Here is a 22,170-nt window from a genome sequence, read left to right as displayed (position 1 = left end):
AAAGTTTTAAATCTTTAAAATTTTAGAAAAATCTTTAAATAACTAAAATAAAAAACACCCCCGTTTTATAGAGACCAAAGGATTATTTTAGTTTTTTTAAGACTTTTTATCTTTAAAAATAAGATTTGGGTTAAATACGTTTTAGAAAAAAAAATCCTAAAAAGTTAAGGATTTAATTTTGTATGATAAAAGGAAACTTGAATTTTTAACCGAGTGAATAAATTTTAGGAGGAAAAAACATTACATGTCTATCTACTCCTTAGCCTCATTCTCTCATTGTCATACGCACTAACATATCGCTGGAGTTAAGTTGCGCATATATTACACTAAAGTTTATAATTAGGTTCTCGAGAAAGATTTTTTTTATCAATAATAATGGTAATTATTTGGTTTTGGGCTCTTTTCAACACATTCAACCGAATTGAGTTATATTTATAGGATTTTTGTAAAAATTAATCATTCATAAAATTAATAAATATTTTATATAATAACATAATTTGAAAAAATAAAAAAATATAATAACATACAAAATTACAGTAAAAAAAAAACATTGAATTTTTTGCCTTATTTTTTATTGGTCAATATTAGTTATTAATTTTTCTTTACCCTGTGAATTCATTAAAAAGGTACCAAATTTGGAGCTAATCTCGCAGGAACCTTATTCCCATCAATCAAAGTTCACAATGATTGCAACAATTGAAATAGTGTTGTTGAACAGAAAATGCAATGCAAGCAATCGGAGAGCATAATCCCCGACAACCTTGATACATGAAATGACCAAATATACCATGAATTTGTCGACTAAGATAACGGTTCGTCTTAGTTTTTTTATGCCTCTGCTGAAATCAATTGAAATCCAAAGTACTTGTACTATCACCAAAGGAGCCCCATCACCCAACAACTTGCACATGCTATGCCTTTTTCTCCGCATAAATGTCTAGCGTGCCACCCTACGCTTTACTTCTCTTAAAACAATTGGCCAAAATATATATTTTTCTCATTAGGTCCATAGTTCATGTAGCCATGTAGGATTGAGTTCAAATTTTTAAATAGCTTTCAAGTTTAAGTTTCAATTTTCTGAATGAAAAAAATCTTAATTAAGAGAAAAAATTCTTTTAAATGCCACCAATCAAGTTCTTCAAAAAAAAAAAATAGTCATTAACAAATTAAAAATATTTTTTTTAAGTGTTGTTATTAAATTAAATTATTCAATCCATCATTTTTTTTTCATACTAATAGTATTGATGTTAAATAACATGATAAAAGCTCGTATGACATGTATTAGATCTCTCTCAAACTTTGATACATATCATCAAATGGATCAAAGTTAGAGCATCTTTGCAAATAATTTATCTATGAATTCTTATTTTACTTTTAATGTATCCTATATTGTTACATAAGATTTAAGAATTCCAAGAGTGTGTTTCTTTAAATTTTGACAAAATTATTCCTGAAAATATGAGTTAGGAATGTAACATTTCCATGGAATGGAAGTTGTTTTCCAACATAACTTTCCATTTTCTTTTTATTCTACATTTTTTTTATTTTAAAATTAAAATAAATTTAAAAACATTCTAAAAATGATAAGACTCTATATCTTTATATTTTATTTATTTATTTTATTTAACTTAAAACATAATTAATTTGAATTAAATTTTAAATAATAAGTAAAAAAATAAAACATATCAAAAAAAGGTTACGCTCTGACTATTTTTTTTTATTAACTACATCAACGGTATGATAATTGATAAAGTTCAACTTCTCACTTCAAGTTTTTTCTTTCGGTCAATAAATAAATATGGTTTTTCTTCCTTTTGCTTTTCGTTTTGGAAACGTCTCCCGTGTACCATTCTCTTCTTCACCTGAAGGATTGTGGTGGACGGTGGTGGACCTGGTGGTTGATGAAAGTTACTAGCTAAGAAGTAAGAACCGTGCAAGGTACTCCCATCCGAGATGTGGTAAATGGACTAAGAACCGTGCAAGGTACTCCCATCCGAGATGTGGTAAATGGACTTAAACTTTTTTTATTAACACATTTATATATGTTTTTCGGCCTGGGCTACGGTGGACCTCATTTTATTTGGTCTTTGGTGGACAATGAAAAATGTCACCTGCTGTAGAAAGTGTTGTGTTAAATGTAATAAAATAATAACATGATTATTTTATTCTTTTAAATGTGTATGATTATTTTATTAAAGTAAATGATCATGTTGTTCTTCAACTGATGTATTTACGACAATGTGATCAGTTACATCCCATGAGAGAGAAAGAGTGTAGACAAGAATAGGATGGTTTTGGAGGAGAGTGTTCTTGTTCGATTTGTGTCTAATAGTGTTTTTTTTTTAGAAAAAATGTAAATTATATTAAATTTAAAATGATACAACAATAAATGGGGCATACCCCGTAGCTAGAGAAAATAAAAAATCTTCCTAATACAAGAAGACCTATATCAAGATGCTAAAACAAATATAACAGGTGTGTTTGTCTATACATAAGAAACTTAATCTTGCTAATAACCTATATTACAGAAAATTGATAATCTTCAAAAATCAGCTTATTCCTAGACAGCCAGATGCAATAGATTGTAATTGCTATAGTCAGACAACGAAATTTTCCTTGAATACCTGATGTGGATCTGCCCCTAATTAAAGAGTCAGTAATGTGTTGCAAAGAAGTGAAATGTCTGCGGAAAGGAGCCAAATCACGAATGTGAGCCCAAACTTGGAGAGATTTCCTGCAAGAAAAGAACAAATGAGCATTTGACTCAGCCTCATTTGAACATAAAGGGCAGAAGGAACCCTTGTTCAAAAAAACAGTTTTGTCAAGAGTAAGCAGCCGGTTCCTTTTAGTAAGCCATAGAATGAAAGACATCTTAGGGGGGATTGCTGGGTTCCATATAACAGAACATCAACTAACAGTAGGCTTGGCACCTCTAATGTATTCATAGACTTTGCCAACAAACAATTGTTCATTAGTGCTCCAAGATTGAATCTTTTTTTTGGCCTCTTCCGTACTTAGCTCTTTAGAGATAATAAAGTCTCTTATTTGAATGATTTTCTTTATCAAAATTAAATCTGATGAAAAAGTATTGTAATTCCACACATCGCTCCCTCTGAAATAGTAATGGTGAACCCACCGAACCCATAGAGAATCTTTCTTACAATGAAAGTCCCACAGGATACGGGAAAGAAGCGCAAGGTTCTAGTCCTTGAGATTAAAAAGGCTTAAACCCCCTTCTTTTTTCGGATAACAAACTACTGACCAAGCAACCAAGGGCTTGTTTTTGCCAATATTCACTTTGTCCCACAGAAAATTATGGCACGAAGCGTTGATCCGATCCATAACAGATTGAGGCAAAGGAAAAATCTCCATCCAGAAATTCACAATTCCTTGAATAATTGCTCTGATCAACTCTAGCTTACCTGTATAAGATAAAGACTTCCTGCTCCATCCCTGAATCAGGCTAGTAATCTTGGAGCAACTCAAAATGGTTTGACTCTTTCCCGTACCTATTGATCACAAGGTTGGTTGCAGTGTTTGTTTTGAAGTATTTTAATGGTGGCATATGTTGTTGCGGTTTGGCCGAAATGTTGTAGGATACGAAAGCTTCTGAATCACCGACAAAGAACTTGAGTCACAACCAAATGTTTTATTGTGCCGAACAAACCTTCAATGAGGACAAGACATTTTCAATTCTACTCCTCTAATATGTAATTTTCAAACAACTATAGTCTCCACCCATAAATCTAACAAAGGGACACAGATAAAACACTTAGATGGAAGCATATTTGTTTTTCTACAATAATAAGAACATAAAGATCATCAACAACATAATTTATTTAAATAAATTATTTAATCAAAATTCATATATACCTACGTTACATGGCCATACTTACAAGTTCACCAAAGTAAAAAAAAATAAAATTGGATCAACTTAGCATTGACCATATTTTTCACCTCATTTTTCTTAACACATTTATATTTTAATATTTTTTTTGTTTCCTACATATGACATGTCCTAAGTGTCCAAAATTCAACAAAGCATCAATTCTTTAATATTTAAGCATAAATAATTACTAAATAATTATTTTTAAAGATAATTTTATTTAATTTTCTACTATCAAAGTACAATTATTTAACAGTTATCACATATAAATAAAACAAAATCATTTACAAATTGTTGATTAAAATGATATTAGAATCAATCTCTTTAAATAAGATTTAATATTTAAATCTTATGAATAAAAAAATATGATTTAAAAAAATTCTACTAAAAATATCAATTTTTTTAATAGTGATTACTTATCGACAATACTATAAATACTACCCATAACATGATAAAAAAAAAAAGTAATCTAACATTCTGAGTAGAAAAGTTAAACTTGACTATGATCGAAGATGGTGTGAATTGAAACTATATATGCGCATCTGCTTTTTTGCCTTTGGTTTCCGCGTCGGTTCAACAGGAATTTGCTTATTTCATGCGGCAATTATTCGTCCTCTTGGATTTTTTTTCCAGTATTTTTCTGCAGCAATATTCTTTGTCTTAAAATATTGCTACCTTTATATGATTATTTTTCGTGAATTATTTTTTTAACTGTGCTGTTAAGAGGGCCTACTTCTTTCTAAAGCCCACATATTAGTCCCATAGGCTGGGCCTTATTTTACATGTTCCCATAAGAAGCGAGAGCGCGGGAAACATGCAGTTGAGCCGTTGAAAAATAAATTCGTTCATTGCACTGCATAACACACACAGAGCAATGGAAGATTCAGGAGCGATTCTCGCTCACATTTCATCTCTGAAGGAAATGCTGGATCAGGTATGTTTCTCTTCTTTCTTATCACGTACGTTCTTCCTTTTTTGTTAATGAATTGATTATGTTGGAGAAAGCAGGTAAACGAAGAAATCGAGGCTAATATTCAGGTTACTCGAGAGATCGAATCCAGCATCGTCAAATGCGAGGAGATCGAGGCTGATTTGGCAACCAGGGAAGCCGAGTTGATCAGAACCAGTGCCATGTTGCAGTTCGACACCGTTGGATACGTCACCGTCGCTGGTATTCGCTCTTCATCCTTCCACTTCTTTTCCGTAAATTATATACATTCAGTTAGTTAGATGTTACTGTTAGTGTTTATTGCACTCTGATCAATTGATTCCCGAATGTATAAAAACAACATGCAAAGCTCATTTGGTAATCACATAGTTTAGTTACAGGTGTGTGCATTTCAAATTATAGAGTTGTTTGATTATCGGTTCAAATTTCCAATTCAATAATTAGTGAATCCGTGCTTCAAACGTCCTAAACCAACTAATCGGTAATTGATCAATTACTTTTGATTAGTGTTTCTCACTTTTCTTCTCTGTTTACTACTGGCTTGGGATTTCTGGTACTAATTACTAATTATATGCTTTTTATTTTATAATAGACTACAACAACAACAACAACACTGAAATATGCTTTTTATTTTATAATAGACTAAAATAACAAATTTAAAAATATGTAAATATTGCAGACACTGAAAGATAAGTCTTTTTGGCGAAGCAAATACAATTTCTGCTTTATCATGACATCACTGGAAAATTTTCTTTTTAGACTTACTTTGCTAATATTTATGCTGAAGACCATGTCCGATGGTACAAATTCTTTTTTAATAAAGCAAAAAGTTTGTACATGTCCTGCTTGCTTCCTCTTTGTTAATTAATGTGTTGGCAATTTGAGTCTTATTACTATTACCATTAACTCTTCCCCCTTCGGGAAAAAAAATGAAGGCAACACAGTCTTTTGATTCTATACTCCCTGTTAAGTTTACATTTTGACTTTTAATTATTTTTTACTCAACACATTAGATCTATGGGTCCTTGCCACTTAAATGCTGCTCAACATGCCATCTTTATCCCATGTGAAACATTATGCTCACACTTGGATCTATATTAGCTAATTTTCCTTGAAGAATTTATTGGTTGGTGATCTTATTTTTTCTGTTCCACCTATGTGCAGTATTACAATTTTTTTCTTTCTATTCATTTATAGCTGATTTCAGGGATTCAGTAAGTACCTTGGAGAAGGAGTTATGCTGTCTTAAAGTGAAGCGGGATGAGATCGTTAGTAAAGTAGATGAAAAACGGTATTGAAAAACTCTTAATATATGCATGCAGATGTAGTTATTGAAGTCTAATTCTGTACTGGGCTTTCCGTGAAAGTCAAACTTAAACTCTGCCAGAAAATGCTGGAATTGTTTTTCATGGGCGGCAGCATATCTCGAAAATTAATTCTATACTGCAAGAAGTATCAATTTTGAACTCACTGTTAGACCAAAAGGTTTCTATATGTCTATGCATTTATTTTATGGTACTTGGAGGAATTGGGATCACAAAAACTGTCCCCGGACATTCACTCGATGTGTGGGATCTTTGTTATTTCTACAGATAATATAAGATCTAGTTTGAGGACCAATTCTATGATCCTATTGCTGACTAAATGTAGTTTTGAAGTTAGTTCTGATTCGGTGTTTGCTATGTGGCTAATATAATAGAACATATGCATCAGTGCCTTCATGTACTTGTCATTGTGTGTATAACTGTATACGTATTTCAACTTCGAATGCTATTTGAGTCCTCACTTCTGATAGCTTCCTTATGGGATCTAATTCTAAAATGAAGTTAGTCCTCCGTGGAAGTGACATTATCTTATGCAACGTCAGATGTCAATTTTGATGACTGAGTGGTTTTTTTCTATGCAGGGAAAATTTCACAACGCTATGTCTAGAATTTCAGAGAGAAATTGACAAGAGAGAAGATTGTGAAGTGAGAGTCTTGTTGTCCGAGAAACATTCCCTTGAAAATGAAATTCAACTTTTGGATAAGAAAAATAATGTTTTGAAAAATTCAGTGTTGGCATTTGTGGAGGAGATTCTTGAAAATCTTCATAGTTCGAACTCAGGTAGTATTTTTTTTTAACCTTAGTCCTATGAATTTTCTATATTACTATTAATATCAGACTTGAATAGTGAAACGGATTTTAAATTTTTCTTGTGATCTGTGTATCTCTAGTGGTATGAGGCTTTTGTTGTTGTTGTATCTGTATTTGTGTGAATAGCTTGCGCTGTTTGGGACTATTTCTTAGTCCTGTACTTTTAGGAATTTATTTTCTTCCACTAAACCAAACCAAGGACGACATACGTACGGAAGTTAATACATCTGCACACATTTTGGTATATAAAATAAATTCTTAAAGTTAATGATTAAGTATTAGATGTTGATTATTGGACAGTGATGTTTTGCAACCTTTCCAATCCCCTTCCCCATGCCCCCTATTGCAGCATTAGAAGTTCAGATACAGAGGAGGAACTGGGAGAATGAGAAATTGCTTAAGGATATCAATGATTTGAAGACTACACTACTTTCAGCAATTGGGACCAGCGATGATGTTCTATAAGTTCCTTTCTTTGAACAATTAACTGGAGTTTCAAGTCAATTTAGTCAAGTTTGGTCATTAGGGATATTTTACTGAGGTTTAGACATGGATAGATAAATATAGAAATTTGGAAAGCTATTTGATGGAGCAGAGTAGATGATTAAAAAACTAAACAGCCAGCTGCTTGTTTTCTTGTTCTGGCAAGTGATAAGAACAAAACAATAATTTCGGTTCATTACTAATTTGCATCATATTCTCCCATATGACTTAATTAAATTTAACTAGATACGGAATATATATGAAGAATAGCGACTAGCAAGTAAATGGCCACTGAGCACATTAGGAAAACTAAGTTATGGTCACAAAGTCCCAGGCGCCAGATAGAGGCAGCAACTGTATCAAGAGTTCAAGAGCATGAAGCACGTATTGTTGCTCCATTGAAGTTGACAGGTGTAAAGAACTGCAACTGGGTCCGTGAAAGATAGTTTTCTTGTTGAATTATCTCCCTCGCGGAGTATGATCTTTACAGGCAACAAACTCTTTGCGGTGATGCAGCTTTTCGCGTTTGGATACAGTTGGCGCCTGAGGATTATGCTGCCTCACATGATGTGGGCTTTGGCCACTAGCCACTAGCCAGAGAGGTGATTGGTCAAACTGCAGACTTCACAAGGAAATACAAATATTTCCATTTCGTACTATCTCTATGTATACTTTTTTTTCTCCTGCAGGGAGTGTTTGACATCGTTCGTACCTGAAAAGAGACTTCCTCATATCATTTTCTAGCTCTCAGAAGGACAAATGTGCTCATTTGAGTTCCTCTTTTTGGGTAGGGGTCCGGCTCGTAGCCTTCACAAACTTGCTTATTGACATTACGCAATAGTATGTGAATGTTCTGTCACCATCCACTTCAGTTTGGGGCCCATAATTTCGTACATTGGTTCTGCTTGAGTATAACAGTAAGAAATAAACTGGGGCTTTCAGGTTATTATTTCTGAACGGGGTTGTTCATAAATGATAAACTTATTCATCAAATCATGAATTTACCATTTCAACAGGTTTACCATACTTACATGTCTGCTCTTTTTCTTTTTTCTTTTTTAATATATACTTCAGACAGACTGAATTTTATCGGGCTGTAACTTTGAATTAAGTTTTACCGTGTTGAGTAGTACAATGTCCTTTTCTAATCTTACAACTAAAAACAGTAAAAGTAAAATGCATTCATTTAAAATATAGGCAGCTAGGACTTAGTTATATGCAGAACGAGGCCTAGATCCATCTAAAGGTTCTTGACTTGTCAATTTTGATTTTGCCCTTTCAGCATCAAATGAGTGAGAGTCATGTTCATGGTTCACGGTGTCAGGTAGTGCTGCAATTATTTTAACTGCCAGGTGAATTTGATGTGGAAGGTTTGGAGGATCTGCATTACTTCAATCTGCACAATAATTAAGATTGCACGACGCTTTGCATGTAGGAAACAATTCGTTGGCATAATTGATGCAGTTAGTATTATATTTAACAAACTAATAATTTAAAACTATAGGTCAGTGTGATCATTGAACAAAAAAACTAATAATTCAAAACAATGATAATTATTGTATTGAAATAAAATATGTTTAACAAGCTGTAATTCGTGTTGCAATTTCCAAATCATTGTAAAGTGGTAACATAGCAGAGCCACCAGCTAGTAACAGTTCCTTCAAGTCAAAGGGCAAAACGCTTGGAACCCAAGAGAAGGAAAACAACAGGAAGCTCCCTCAGCCAAGGAGAGGAGTGTATGGTTTAAAAATTTGAAATGAGGAGGAACAACAAACAAATGATGTCTTCGATGTCGGAGACAGTCACCATGTTTATCACGTGATCATCACGTGCAACAAAAGATTGATTTTGTTCCCTGTTCCGTACAAATCCCATTTATTTTTGCTATCAACACAGCTACATGGTATATACTATATAGAACTAGTAGAAGTGACTTCACTAGATTTAGAGTTAAATTAAGAGAATCATTTGAGGCTTTGTTTTTATTTATTTCCAAGACTTGATCTAAACATTACTTAGTCATTTATTTATTTATTTTTATTTTCTTTTTTAATTATAAAATATTACTTTTTGTTGTTTTCAATAGTTTATATAAGAAACAAAACATATTTTAAATGCTTATTGATTTTATGATTTTTATATATTTTTTAAAAATAAAATAAATTGGAGAGATCAAATATTTTCTTAAAACTTATCATCTGATTAAAAGTTTCTTTCTTATAGATCACATATGTAAAATTTTATTATAAACATTTCAAAATATACTAAAATATAAATCATTTGATTATTTTTCTTTTGTTCAATTTTTACAAAATTTAACACAAACAATCTTAATAATATGTAAATATAATTTAACAATTAAATCAATAAAAATCACGTTCTATGTCAAGTTATAAAAATGATGTAACAATTGTTAAAGTTACATTAATATAATTTGATCTCTTTTCTCACTCTATAAAAAATTGGCCAAGTAATAAGAAGATTGAGTATTATGCATGACGTAATAAGTTCTAATAATAATATAATCATTGTAAAAAAAGTTGTTATAAACTGAGTAAGGTATGATACGATAATTAAGGGATTAGATAAGGTTAATCATATACTTAAACTCTCTTTTTGTTGATTATTTTGGAGTTAAGCTAAAATATTCAAACTATGACATTTGAAAATTGAAGTTGATAAGCAAATACTTCAAACCTCTTTTCTAATTAGAATGAAATAATTAAACAATCTATACAATATTACTGATGTAAATAATTTCTATATTATCATCAAATTATAAATAATCATGTTTTTTTTATCAATAAATATTAGTAATTATGTGTTAGCGAAAAACTTGAATCTTCAACTTATTCCTCCCTCCTTTATTTCTTCACCGTCAAGCAAATCATATAACTTGAACTCTCTTTTTACCACAATTATGTTTTTATACTAACAATTCACAAAAAATAAACTCATACAAATATGATAATTTTCCATTTTTGAAAGTGTTGTAATTGGGAGTTTGCGACTTTGCATCCCCGATGAGAAAGAAGGTTTTAGCATCGCAGCAAGTTCCTCGGCGTTTTGTCCTTCCTCTTCATTGGTACGTGTAGATTTTATCAAACAAGTTGCGAATCACAGTGGTAAATAGTTCATCAGTGCATGACAAAAGTTTATTATGTTGATACTGTTTTCTCTTTTAGCCAACTATTGATATTGATACTTTATATATAGGATTAGGATTCTGTTCAAAAACGACTACTGAATCAGTTATCATTATATACTGTTGAGAGTCTTACTGGATTATGACTTTCTTCACATTTTATATTTGATAAGATAATTTTACTATTCTGCGAAACTAGCCAAAATTTTGGTTAATGTTATAATTCATATATTATTGGCCAAATTGTTTTTTTTTTTAAATTACTATTCTGTAGTGAGTACAATATTACTAAAATTACTTTTAAAAAAAATAATTTAACCTATTTAATTATATTTCTAAATTAATTTCAATCACAAATTTTATAATTTAGTTATAACTAACTCTGTAGATTACCGCTGTGACTTTCACATTTTGATTTTTAATTATGCGATACACATTGTATTTTGTAATACTGATATATATGTATATATGTGCGTGTTTAATTGCATTTGCACCAAAAAAAAAATTCCTTCTAATAGTAAAGGTCATGGCTTCTGTTTAGACTATTACAGGTTATTTTTCTTGATTGATGAAAAACTAAAAATTACTCGATCAAAACAAACGCTACTGATCTAACATCTGCAAAAGTGACTAATATAACTGATAGTAACGTAAAAGAGTTGGGTAAGTGAGTAGCTGTGCTTAGTAGCTAGTGATGCACAAAAGTTACCTCTCGATAGAAACGCTAGCTGATGAGCACTTAGCAGTAACCTACCAATACCAATCCTTCTTCAGAAGATCATGGCCAAAAGTGGTAACATACATGTTAATAAATAAATAACAGTGCTTGTATTTTGTTTTCAAAATAAACTTTTTGTGGGAAATAAACGTTTATGCTGTGCAGGTGTATGAATTACAAAATATAAAAAAATTGAATCAATAGTAACAATAAATTTGCGCATGAGTATAGGTGAGAAATGTCGGTCGTGAGAATAACAGTGCACTAATTTTATTAATATTAAAATTGGATTTATGACTTTCTCCATTCCACATGATGATAGGAATCTCGTGCACTGAAGTACTTGGTCGAGATAAGACTGAAAGCCCTAAACATCCTTTTTAGAAAGTCATAATTTTATTATATTAGGTGGAATAACAAAACAAAAGGAAGAGATAAGGGAAGGAGAGAGACAGAGAGTGTGTTGTATGGTTTTGAACATTCCTTCTTTATTACTGAAGGTTGCCGGGAGTGTTGGGGCCCAAGGGTGTAGCTTTCTGGTAAAATAGCAGCATAAATTATTATATAATTTAGGATTATTTCAATCAATTTTTACATCATTTATTTTTTTTTACTGAAATAAATTGAATTTTGGAGACTCATCAGAAAATACTTATAAAAATAATTATAAAGTATATATCAATAAGATTCTATTGTGAAAATTAAACTTATATTTTTATAGGATATGTATTGCTTTTTTATCAATTCTATCCGTGCTTATTGATTTTTTATATCACCTGTGATTAGATATTTTAGTTTTTCTTTGCAAATTAAAATTTTTTGATTATGTATCACAAAAAAATTGATAGAGATTATAAACACATGCTAATGTGAGACTATTAAACTTTTCATATAGCTGGGACATCTCATATGATCCACCACAAACCCCACGTTTGGTTTCTTCATTGGCGACCAGGGAAAGCTAGGAGCACAGGACCACCACAAAGCCCTTTATTTTTTTTCCTATTTAAGTGCACCCATCTCCCTCCTCTTTCATGCAATTTAATCATCACCTCATGTTGCAACTGGATTGCACATCCAAAGGCCCTTAAAAAGCAATCCACAAAGCATAAAGAGAGCACATAAATTGCCCTATAAAGTACACTACATGTTTGAAAAAGAGCAAAGAGGAAACGAGCAAAGCCCCGGCTTCATCATACATGCAGAGAAGATGAAGATAGAAACTGAAACTATTAGAGTATCCAAAAGAAAGTTAATGGGCAAAGGCATGGGTGCTCTTCTCAAAGAAGGTAGAGGAAGGTTTTATATACTTAGAAGATGTATCATAATGCTTCTATGCTCCCATGATTAGTGAGTACTTATAAGTTATGTTCATATAATATAGTACTTCCAGCATAAATTTGTATATTACTGTCTCCTAAAGAGAAAGAGATGGGAAGTTGTTCTAGTTTGACATAAAACAAAAGTAGTTGGTTTCTTTTATTCTCTTTCAACTTTTTTCTTGCTCTAGTTATCACAAAAACAAGTAATATATTATGCATTTTCTCTATAGCTAGCCTGCATCATGGTGATCTATCAGGTTTTCTTACCATTCTCTCTTTTTTCTCTAATCTCAATGAAACTCATTGAACATAAATAATTTCTTATGAAATGTGGCATAAAGAATGATATGAAGAATCTCTTCTCTTTAGGAGATAGTAATATACAAATTTATGCTGGAAGTAGTATATTATATGATTTCTGATGGTGCAAAATCTATTTGTGGCATAAAGAATGATATGAAGAAGGTTTTGCTGCAAATGATATTAGTTTCACTAAGCTATTAATTATATACTTTAACATATATGTCTTTCCCTACTGATGAAACTAAGATCAATCACTAAGATATATTACATAACCCAAAGGGAAGCACTGATCGGAAGCAACTTACTTCAGTATTTTATTTAATTACTCTAGTTACAACCACTAACTCTTCATGTTTCTTTCAAATTAAAAAGAAAAACTCCAGGCCTAACTTCAAATTACTCATGTCAAACTATACCCATCAATTAGATTTGGTTTAGTTTCATACTATAATAAATCTTGGACTTAATTAAAGAGAATTTTGGTACCCAAAAATATCAGTCATGAAAGTTCAAACCAAGATATATTACATAACCCAAAAGGAAGAAGGTGGGGTCAAGGACTATCTCACTCAATCATCAAGACTCTCACGACCAAACTTTCTTCAGCAATTTAAGAGGAAACTACTTAATGCTTTTTGCTTGGCAAGACAGAGAGATGGGGTCAAGAGGAAATAATATATAGATTGAATGCGAAAATAGAAAATTATATATATTCCCCTTGGTTGGGTGAAATTCAAATTGAATATTCTTATTTTCTTATCTTTTGCATATTCTTCCTTCTCAAAGAAGATAATAGAAATTAAGCTTTGATTTTCATCTCTCGTGAAGTCATTGTCTCAGGATTTCACCCTTGCAAAAAAGTGGAAATGATTAAGACTAATTAAAGTTACATAAACATGTATTTAGTGCAAAATTATGAAACATGATGAATGTTAATTAACAGAATTCCGTGAACATGCATGTATAAATAGTAAGAAACCAAGCAGATATTAATTACTACTTCATTATTATAAGTCTAAGGCCAGGTGGATGGAACTTTTTGTCATTTTTTTTCCCAGTGATGGGACTATTGTCTTGACATGGCAGTATGATCTCTCCACTTTATTTCTTTAAAAAGTGCCCAAATAAAGAAAAGAGAGAAAGTAAAATAAAATAAAATAAAATAAAAAATAATAGATAGCAGATATATGAGTAGTAAAACATTGGTATTTCTTGGTTTTCCATATTAGGAATTCATTAATTATTTATTAGACCTCTAAAACAAATTTTTTTACCCTAGAAAGAAAAGGAAAGGGGGAGAAAAACTTCGATGATTTATAGTAGTACCGTGCATGGATGACAATCAATGTTAGACTATAACTGTTCAAGAATCTTTAATTTGTCGGTACAGAACATGGTTAGCTAAGTACCATCAACGATCAACCTATTATGCTTTTTTTTTGTGAACTTGCCGTAGTGTTTATAACGCAAAAAGTAGACATTTCGTAAGGACCTCCTCTACTTTTTAATAAGTCAATACAATTTTTTTGGGGTTTCGTATAATGAACAGTTTAACTGCTTCAAGTTGAATTTTAAAATGCATGAGTTAAGTAGAGTATACATAAAACCAAATTTTAAAAAATGTTAAGTACACTTAAAATTTGAAAGAATAACAAGTGAATTTTGAGCACCCATCTAAAATTCATACATTTCATGATCCAAAGTATTATGTTTTTGCTTGCATTTTTAATGGACTGTATGTCATGTTTCATTAGCCGTCATGACCCATCTAAATCTTGATGTTTTTCGTTAGCATAGTTGTGAGTGAGTCTCACCTTTTCCATCTGAAAGCAACTCAGTGCCATGAATGGTGATATATGCTACAGTTTCCTTAACCTAAAATATCGGCAATAAAATCACCCAGAAAAATAAAATGGCAATGCATCACACAGAGAATACCATCTTACCCTTGAGCTCTGATTTCATATAAATTAACAGAGTCAACAATCACTCATGAATTGTTACATTGTTAATCCAAATTTCTAGTTTACAAGATAACTGTAATCATCCATAATTGTAGAACAAACTCCCATTGAGATCTTTAAACAGAAACGTGTATACCTACAGAATTTATTCCTCCTTGCTTGATGGCCTCTGGTCAGTAAATAGAGAGGGCCCATGAAGAGGTATAACGGATTGGAGCCAAGGGTATCTTCATGTGTTTATGCATTATTAGAATGAAATCTTCACTGACCTTCATCTAAGGTACCCACAAAGCATTTTTCCAATAAGAATTCAGCATTAACCCAAGCATGGTATTTATCTGATTCAAGAATTAAGGAAAAGGACGGAAGTAAACCTAACAAAATAGAAACTTTATCCATGTTGGGGAACAAATGAACATGTTAGGGCACCTACGTTGAAACTTGAATCATAGGCATATGGCATGTGTATGAACTATGAACAAACAAATAGGAATAACCAGCATAAAATAGGAATAACCAACATAGTCCCCTTTGCAAGTACTTAGAAACCTATTTAGAACTTACTTGAGAATGATATATACAAAACATTTAAGACCCCAATGATATGTCATGCGTAAAAATCTTGGATTATTTTATATACTATCTCAATACCCAAATATCTTATAAATGGGATTCTAAGCATTTAGGAAATTAAGATCTCCACCTGTTCTTACCAAACACCTCTTAAGTAGGTAGATTTATTTCTAGGAAGAGAAGTTATGCAGGCTCCAAATCCAGATAATATAAACTCCACGTCATAACTTGAATTCCTCATATAGAACATAGCTAAGATATAAGAAAACGTTTTAGAAACCTACAAATTCATTATCAACCATAATATTTCTCATGTTAGAAGCATTTATGAAGGTTGACTAGCATGTTCAGAGCAATGCATACACAGAAAACTGTTCACAGAGAAATATCGACATCTGAATGACAGAATAAAGTGAAATCTAACCAAAGGTAACATTAACTTAAAACAGACAGAAAATGAAGGACGCTCACAATCTTACTAAATCACAAAAGGGATACTGAATAGAGATGTGCAATCTTTTCCCACTGCCTTCATCAACATATTAACACCTGCGCAATTTTTTAATTTTGTAATATGATTTTTTGTTAATATTAACATTTTTCTTAAGAATTTTTAATTTTAATGAAACCAGTAATTGGAATTATAAAAGCTACGCGTGATCTTGCAGATTGAGTTGATAGCTGTACCTCCAGGGTGAAACTTCATGTATGGAGATATATTATAAACACGGCCTTTTAATACAGTCCACATTTGGCCCTCGGTCTGGTGTTTTCTAACTTCATCCATAGAAATAAGTCTCTTGTTTGACTGCCCTTTCAGACCTGGAACAAGATAGACAAGAATCTTATCATAAAATTGACACATTGCATCACCTCTCATTCTTAAAAGAAGTAACGCCAAACAAGTAAAGAACTAATCATAAGTTTAATAAAAGCAGTGGTAACCAAAAATTTAGTGTAAAAATACTATTTGACAATGGCATCTTTTACAAGTTAAACGATAAAAGCATCTAGTAATAGGATTGCAAGTGATAATCTCCTATAAATGCATATACACGTGGTCTGCTTGCTTTTAGTCCAACAACAGAGTTCGGTATAGTAAGGAATTACTGCCAATATTGTCAAGATCACTGGTTAAATTGTGAAATCCCACGATTTTTACGATCTCATGGTCTTCTCCGAAGCTGGATCATGCATGAAGTCGTTTCTCAGTGGGATTGGACAATTGTCCTGATCCTGCTAGTTGGGTTTTCCGGATAGGGTTGCACAATGCAGTTCACCCATTTTTTTCCCTAACTAAGAGATTCTTCATTTATTCTCAGACCTATTCTCATGTACGAGCCACACTCAGCCCACCCCCATTCTCTCTGCCTCTTCGAACATCTCTCATTCTCATCTCTCTCAGTTCTAATTTCTGAATTGTGTTTGTGGCTGTGCTTCAGTGCTTGTGCGTGTGACTGATCCTAAGCATCTCTCCCTCAAGTCTCAACCCTCTCTACTGTGAGTGCTTTGTCTTAGTGATTCTTCCTATTTTAGTGGCTTGTTTGGTGGTGCTCTATGAAGCACCTGTGCTTTAGTTTGCTTCAAGGATCCGTAGTTGATATGTATCAGATCCCAGTACTCTTGGTCTTGGATGTTTCACTGATACATATCAGCGAAGCAGCCTTCAACCGAGCCTTTAAAAGAAGAAGTTATGAAGCTTATATAATATAGATATTACAAGTAGAGAATTGGGACCGAAAGTGCACAAAAACTGACAGCAAATTTTATGAAGCTTATTTTCAAGTATCAAGTATCAACTATAACAATCAACCACAAACCAGTTTGGATAAGCTTATCCAGAAGCTCTTATTTCTTTAATATGTATTTCTCTTACAAAGCTCTAAGCAATTGGAAGAAATTTTAAAAGACGAGCCAACAAAGATAATGATTGCAATTGCATAGTAAAAAAACTGAGTATGAGAACCTGCAAGGTCAGGATGTGTTTGGGTGAGCTTGAGCCAGTCCATTTGACTATAGCCTTTCTCAAAAGGAACTTTAGCCCGAACCGTTGGCTTCTTAACGGAATTCTTCTGTGCCGGTGACTTTAGAGACGAGTTGTTAGCCTGAGTTGGTACTAATTTTGTGGTTGATTCACTTGGCCGACTAGAAGCTGTGCTAGTTACAGTGAAAGACAAAGAACCAACAGTAGCCTCCTTCTGATTGGGTAAAGCACTATCCTGAGTAGTATTAGTTGCATTTGAAGATTCTTCTTCAATGGAAATATCAGCTATATCTGAAGCAAGCTTGTTTGTTTCAAGATCAACAGGTGCACTGACCTATATACACGCATGGTATCCAATCACATGCATCATCATTGACAAAATAAATATGAAGATAAAAACAAAAATGGCATTTCATATGCTTGCTAATGCTATGTTTACCTGACAAAATGTGAAATCATCATCAGTGTCCATGGTAGAGTGTAGATATAAGATCGATTACGTTTCAGCAGCAGCTGCAATTGAATTTCGTAATAATCAAGTTAATATAATATATGATCACAGGCAGAATCTAATTCTAGTTCTAGGCTCTAGCTAGGGATTTATCATCACCTTCCCTCTTTCTCTCTTCTTCCTTCTACTCTCTGCCCCTGCGGATATGAAATTTCTAGCATACAACTCAATAACTACACGAAACTAAAGCATCCATCAATTGATTCGATTTTCTGCAAGAGAAGAAATGAAATCGAAACAAACACCCACCCTGCCCGAGCAAGTTGAATTACGACTTTCACCTTACACGATGGGCCGGCTGCTGTGGGCCTATAACAAAAGCCCACGTAAGTAAAGTCTCAGAGTCCAGCCCCCTATCAATTATCTTATCCAATGTGTGTCCGCGGAATTTATGATGATATTGAATTGTTGATAGAGATTAGAGAGTCATGTGTGTCTGTTCAAAGAAACAAGAGGGCCTATGTACCAATTCAAAACTAGCTTCATCTCTATATATGCATAATTCATTGTGTTATTGACTTGGAAAATGTTCAGCTGGAGATTCAATATGTTATCTAACACTTAGAGAGAATAAAAGAATATAGATATAATAGGTTTTTTTATGCTTCAGAAATAAAAAAGACTAATTTATATGAAAAAAGGTGACACCCCTAGCATCTGCCAACAAATGACGGTCCTCAATAGTTCCTTGAGCATTGTTCGTTTCCATGAGTTTCAATTGTTCAATGTGAGAGGCTGAGATACTAGAATCAGATCAGGACTATCAACATTATTGATGATGTAAGGATCATATGGATCGTCCATGATAAAAAGCTCAAATGGTTGAAAAACTTCGGAGATGAAAGATGAAGGGAATAAAAGAGGGGAAGAAGGTTGCGGAATTTACACTTCTAATACCATATTAAGTTCTAGAGAAAATTGTATTATTCATTAAAAAATTGAATTGATACATTATAGGATCGGGTATATCTACACAGAGGTGTCTCCCCCTCATTCTCAAAGATCTAATAAATTTTTCTAACAATTTTCTTAAAAACTATAACAAAAAAAAATTGAAAGTTAAAATACACGTGTGTGTTGATATAGATAATGATAAAAAATCATCCATGGGCCTCCTTCAATGACCTTAATTCCATCCTCCTTTAAATCAAACTTCACCATAAAATACTTGTTACCTATATCCACCATATCAAAGCCAACAACGAGTCTCCAAAGTTTGGTGACTTGATCATGCAACATTTGAAAGTTGATGCATTTCCCCACAACTTTGATGACAAGGGCATCTTGCCATGGCAAGCATAGTCCTTTAAAGACAAAAGGGTTAATGATCACTTTTGAGTCTATTGTCATCCTTGAACTTTATCCTAGCTAGATTATGCTTTAGCAAATCAACAGAAGGTCTAACAGGAGCTTTTTCTTTGCTCTGCATAACCTTCTCCTTGAAGGACACATTATTCTGAATAAAACTGCCTCCACCGTTATTTGGTGGCTCGTTTCCAGAACTTGATCCACTCGCAATACTTGCAGAGAAGACAAAATATTTGTGACTCTCAACCCTTTATATATAATAAAGCTTATAATGTGATAGGAAAAAAATAAAAAATATTAATAAATTATATAAAATTATGAGTGATTTAATATCACTATTAACTTAATCACTTAAATTGTCACTATGCAATAGTCTTACTATTGTTTATATATATATATATATATATATATATATATATATATATATATATATTAAATTTTTAATAATCTGATCTTAGTCCTATAGATTTATTTAATTAAAAATATTATTATGCATATTTATTTTTATTAAGTTACATAAATAAATAGCCTAATCTATCATGTTTAATAAACTTTTTGATAAGCCTAAATATAGTGTATTTAAATAAATAAGCTTATTTTAAAATTCAAGTCCAACCTTTTTACTAAAGAAGGAAGCCAAGCCATAAGTCCCACTCCTAATGTTAACGTAAAATAAATTATATTTTTGTTTTATATATAAACCCACTCTTAGTTGTGTTTGATATGTTCCTGTAAAAAAAGATTGTTTCATATGTCAAATATCCAGAGTTTTGTATGTGGATAATTAGTTACTGTAGCGGCCTCCAGGGACTAAGCGCCTGTGGCCTAATCGATAAGGCGTCTGACTTCTGAGAAAAAATGTAAATTATATTAAACCCAAAATGATACAATAATAAACGGAACATACCTCGCACTTAAAGAAAATTAAAAGTCTCCCTAATACAAGAAGACATATATCAATATGCTAAAACAAATGCAACAAGTGCGCTTGTCTATACATAAGAAACTTAATCTTGGTAATAACCTCTATGACAGAAAATTGATAATATGCACACAAGACGTGTCACTCATTTGTTTTCACTACTCACAAGCACAACATATTAATACTACTTATAAGCACTATGTCCATCCATTAAAAAAAAAAAGTAAATTTTGGAGTAACTTTTCTAATCTAATTCAATTAAAAATTAATATTTGGACTAACTTTTATTTTATTTTAACATGAAAAAATGGAGTAAAAATTCTTAAAAAATTAAAAAACTTTATTTCTTTATAAAAGAGATAGACAGTAAAATTTATAAAATTAAGAGAAAAAATCGTGAAAAATGTAAAAAAAAAATAGTTAAAGAATCGTGATCAAAACAGAATGTATTTAAGGCTCTAAATGAATGTCTTAGACAATTTATAAGTTATATAAAGAAAAAAAAATCATATGAACAAATAAAATTATCGTCACAAATAATGCGACACGTGTCTATTAATTAAATTTTTAGATTTAATTTTTAACTTAAATATAAAGATATAAAATTATAATTAGAAATATCATTTTATCTTAAAATAAATCGGTCTAATAAAAAATTAATTAAATATCAAATAACAAACTTCATATACTAAAAAAGAAAAAAGAAAATTTCACGTTGGAAGAACAACTATTAGTGGAAACCAGTATCTTTTATGCGAGTGCTTCTCTGCAAAAAGGAAAAAAGCAAACAGGAAATTCATAAGATATGATATCATCAAAATCATTACATCTTTATATATAATCTTAATTACTTTGATCCTTTTTTTTGAAGCTCCGCCACTGATGAGACTAGCCATTTGTCAAAGTCATGCATCATGGTTTAATTCCTCACCAAACTTTGCATTTTAAGCACAGGTACTGTATATTACGGAAAGGGTTGTGAACAACACCCAATACAAAGTCGCAACATATTTGAAAAAATGTATTTTTAGTTTCCGTAATTTAATGTTTTAGTAAACTAATATACAGAATATTTGGATAACAAGCACATATATTGTCAAACACGTAACTGATCCAACGACGTATTTTACCTTACTACGTAATTAAAAGGCCGAGTACTGGTGTCTTCTTTAAAAACAAATTTTTAGAGAGTAAAAGTGATAAAAGAGATGTTAAAGCTAAAGAAAAGAACATAAGTAATAAAAAAATAAAAATAAAACAACTTATAAATGTTCTGAATTTTTATTTTTAAAAACTAAAATAAAGATGTTTGTTCTGAAAAGAGTTTTCAAAACTACTTTTATGAGTCTTATCAAATAAATTCTTTTATTTCATTTTTATTTTAAAAAAGAATTTTTCAAAAAACACGAAACAAGTATGCTATTTTTTTCTTTTATTTATCTTTTATTTAATTATTGATTCACTTCATTTTAGCATATAAAAAGATAAATTATTTATATATTAAACAATTTAAAATTTATTTTATATTCAGTGAGACTCGCTGATTAAAAAATATTTAGTAAGACTCAAAATTTATCTAATAAAAATACATTAAAAATGTGTCAAATAATATATTTCAATATTATATTCATAATTCAAATTCAAATTAGAGACATGAAAACATCTATAATAATTTTGGTGATCGGTTAGTGGATCACTGGATTGCCAATTACATCAAATTCCTGTTATTTTTTCATGAGGAGGAAAAATTAAGCAGGTCATAATATACATATTGTCCCGAGTAAGTGTAAATAAGTGTCTCGAAGATTAATTCTATAATCAATTCTAAAGATTAAAATTTATAAAAGTATCTCAAAGTCTCATTTTTTTTAAGGATCTCGAGATCCTGTTAAAAAGTTAAAAATCTTAATTATATTTATTAAAAAAACAAATAATGTATTGAAGGTTAATCATTCATACATTCAAT

The 22,170-nt window shown here is 31.5% G+C and overlaps 2 protein-coding genes across 2 annotated transcripts; one reads left to right on the top strand and one right to left on the bottom strand.

Annotated features, from left to right (window-relative positions):
- The first annotated feature begins 4,710 nt into the window (after window positions 1-4,710).
- On the top strand, window positions 4,711-8,381 carry LOC114368521. Its single transcript, XM_028325754.1, has 5 exons — window positions 4,711-4,820; window positions 4,895-5,057; window positions 5,280-5,316; window positions 5,953-6,126; window positions 6,742-8,381. The coding sequence occupies exons 1-5, from the start codon at window positions 4,761-4,763 to the stop codon at window positions 6,956-6,958; spliced, it is 651 nt and encodes a 216-aa protein (XP_028181555.1). The 5' UTR covers window positions 4,711-4,760; the 3' UTR covers window positions 6,959-8,381.
- Window positions 8,382-14,868: 6,487 nt separating this feature from the next.
- Window positions 14,869-18,234, bottom strand: LOC114425330 (cytochrome b5 domain-containing protein RLF-like). The gene is made up of 6 exons (XM_028392217.1): window positions 18,074-18,234; window positions 17,903-17,976; window positions 17,446-17,797; window positions 16,167-16,301; window positions 15,978-16,028; window positions 14,869-15,244 (listed from the first exon to the last, which is right to left on the bottom strand). Exons 2-6 carry the CDS (start codon window positions 17,933-17,935, stop codon window positions 15,168-15,170), a joined length of 648 nt encoding a protein of 215 aa, XP_028248018.1. The 5' UTR covers window positions 17,936-17,976; window positions 18,074-18,234; the 3' UTR covers window positions 14,869-15,167.
- Window positions 18,235-22,170: the final 3,936 nt, after the last annotated feature.

This window comes from Glycine soja, chromosome 9 (assembly GCF_004193775.1).
Source record: "Glycine soja cultivar W05 chromosome 9, ASM419377v2, whole genome shotgun sequence".
NCBI classification, from domain to species: Eukaryota; Viridiplantae; Streptophyta; class Magnoliopsida; order Fabales; family Fabaceae; genus Glycine; species Glycine soja.
Note: the sequence above shows the minus strand (reverse complement) of the source record. Positions and strands in the feature narration are given on the sequence as shown.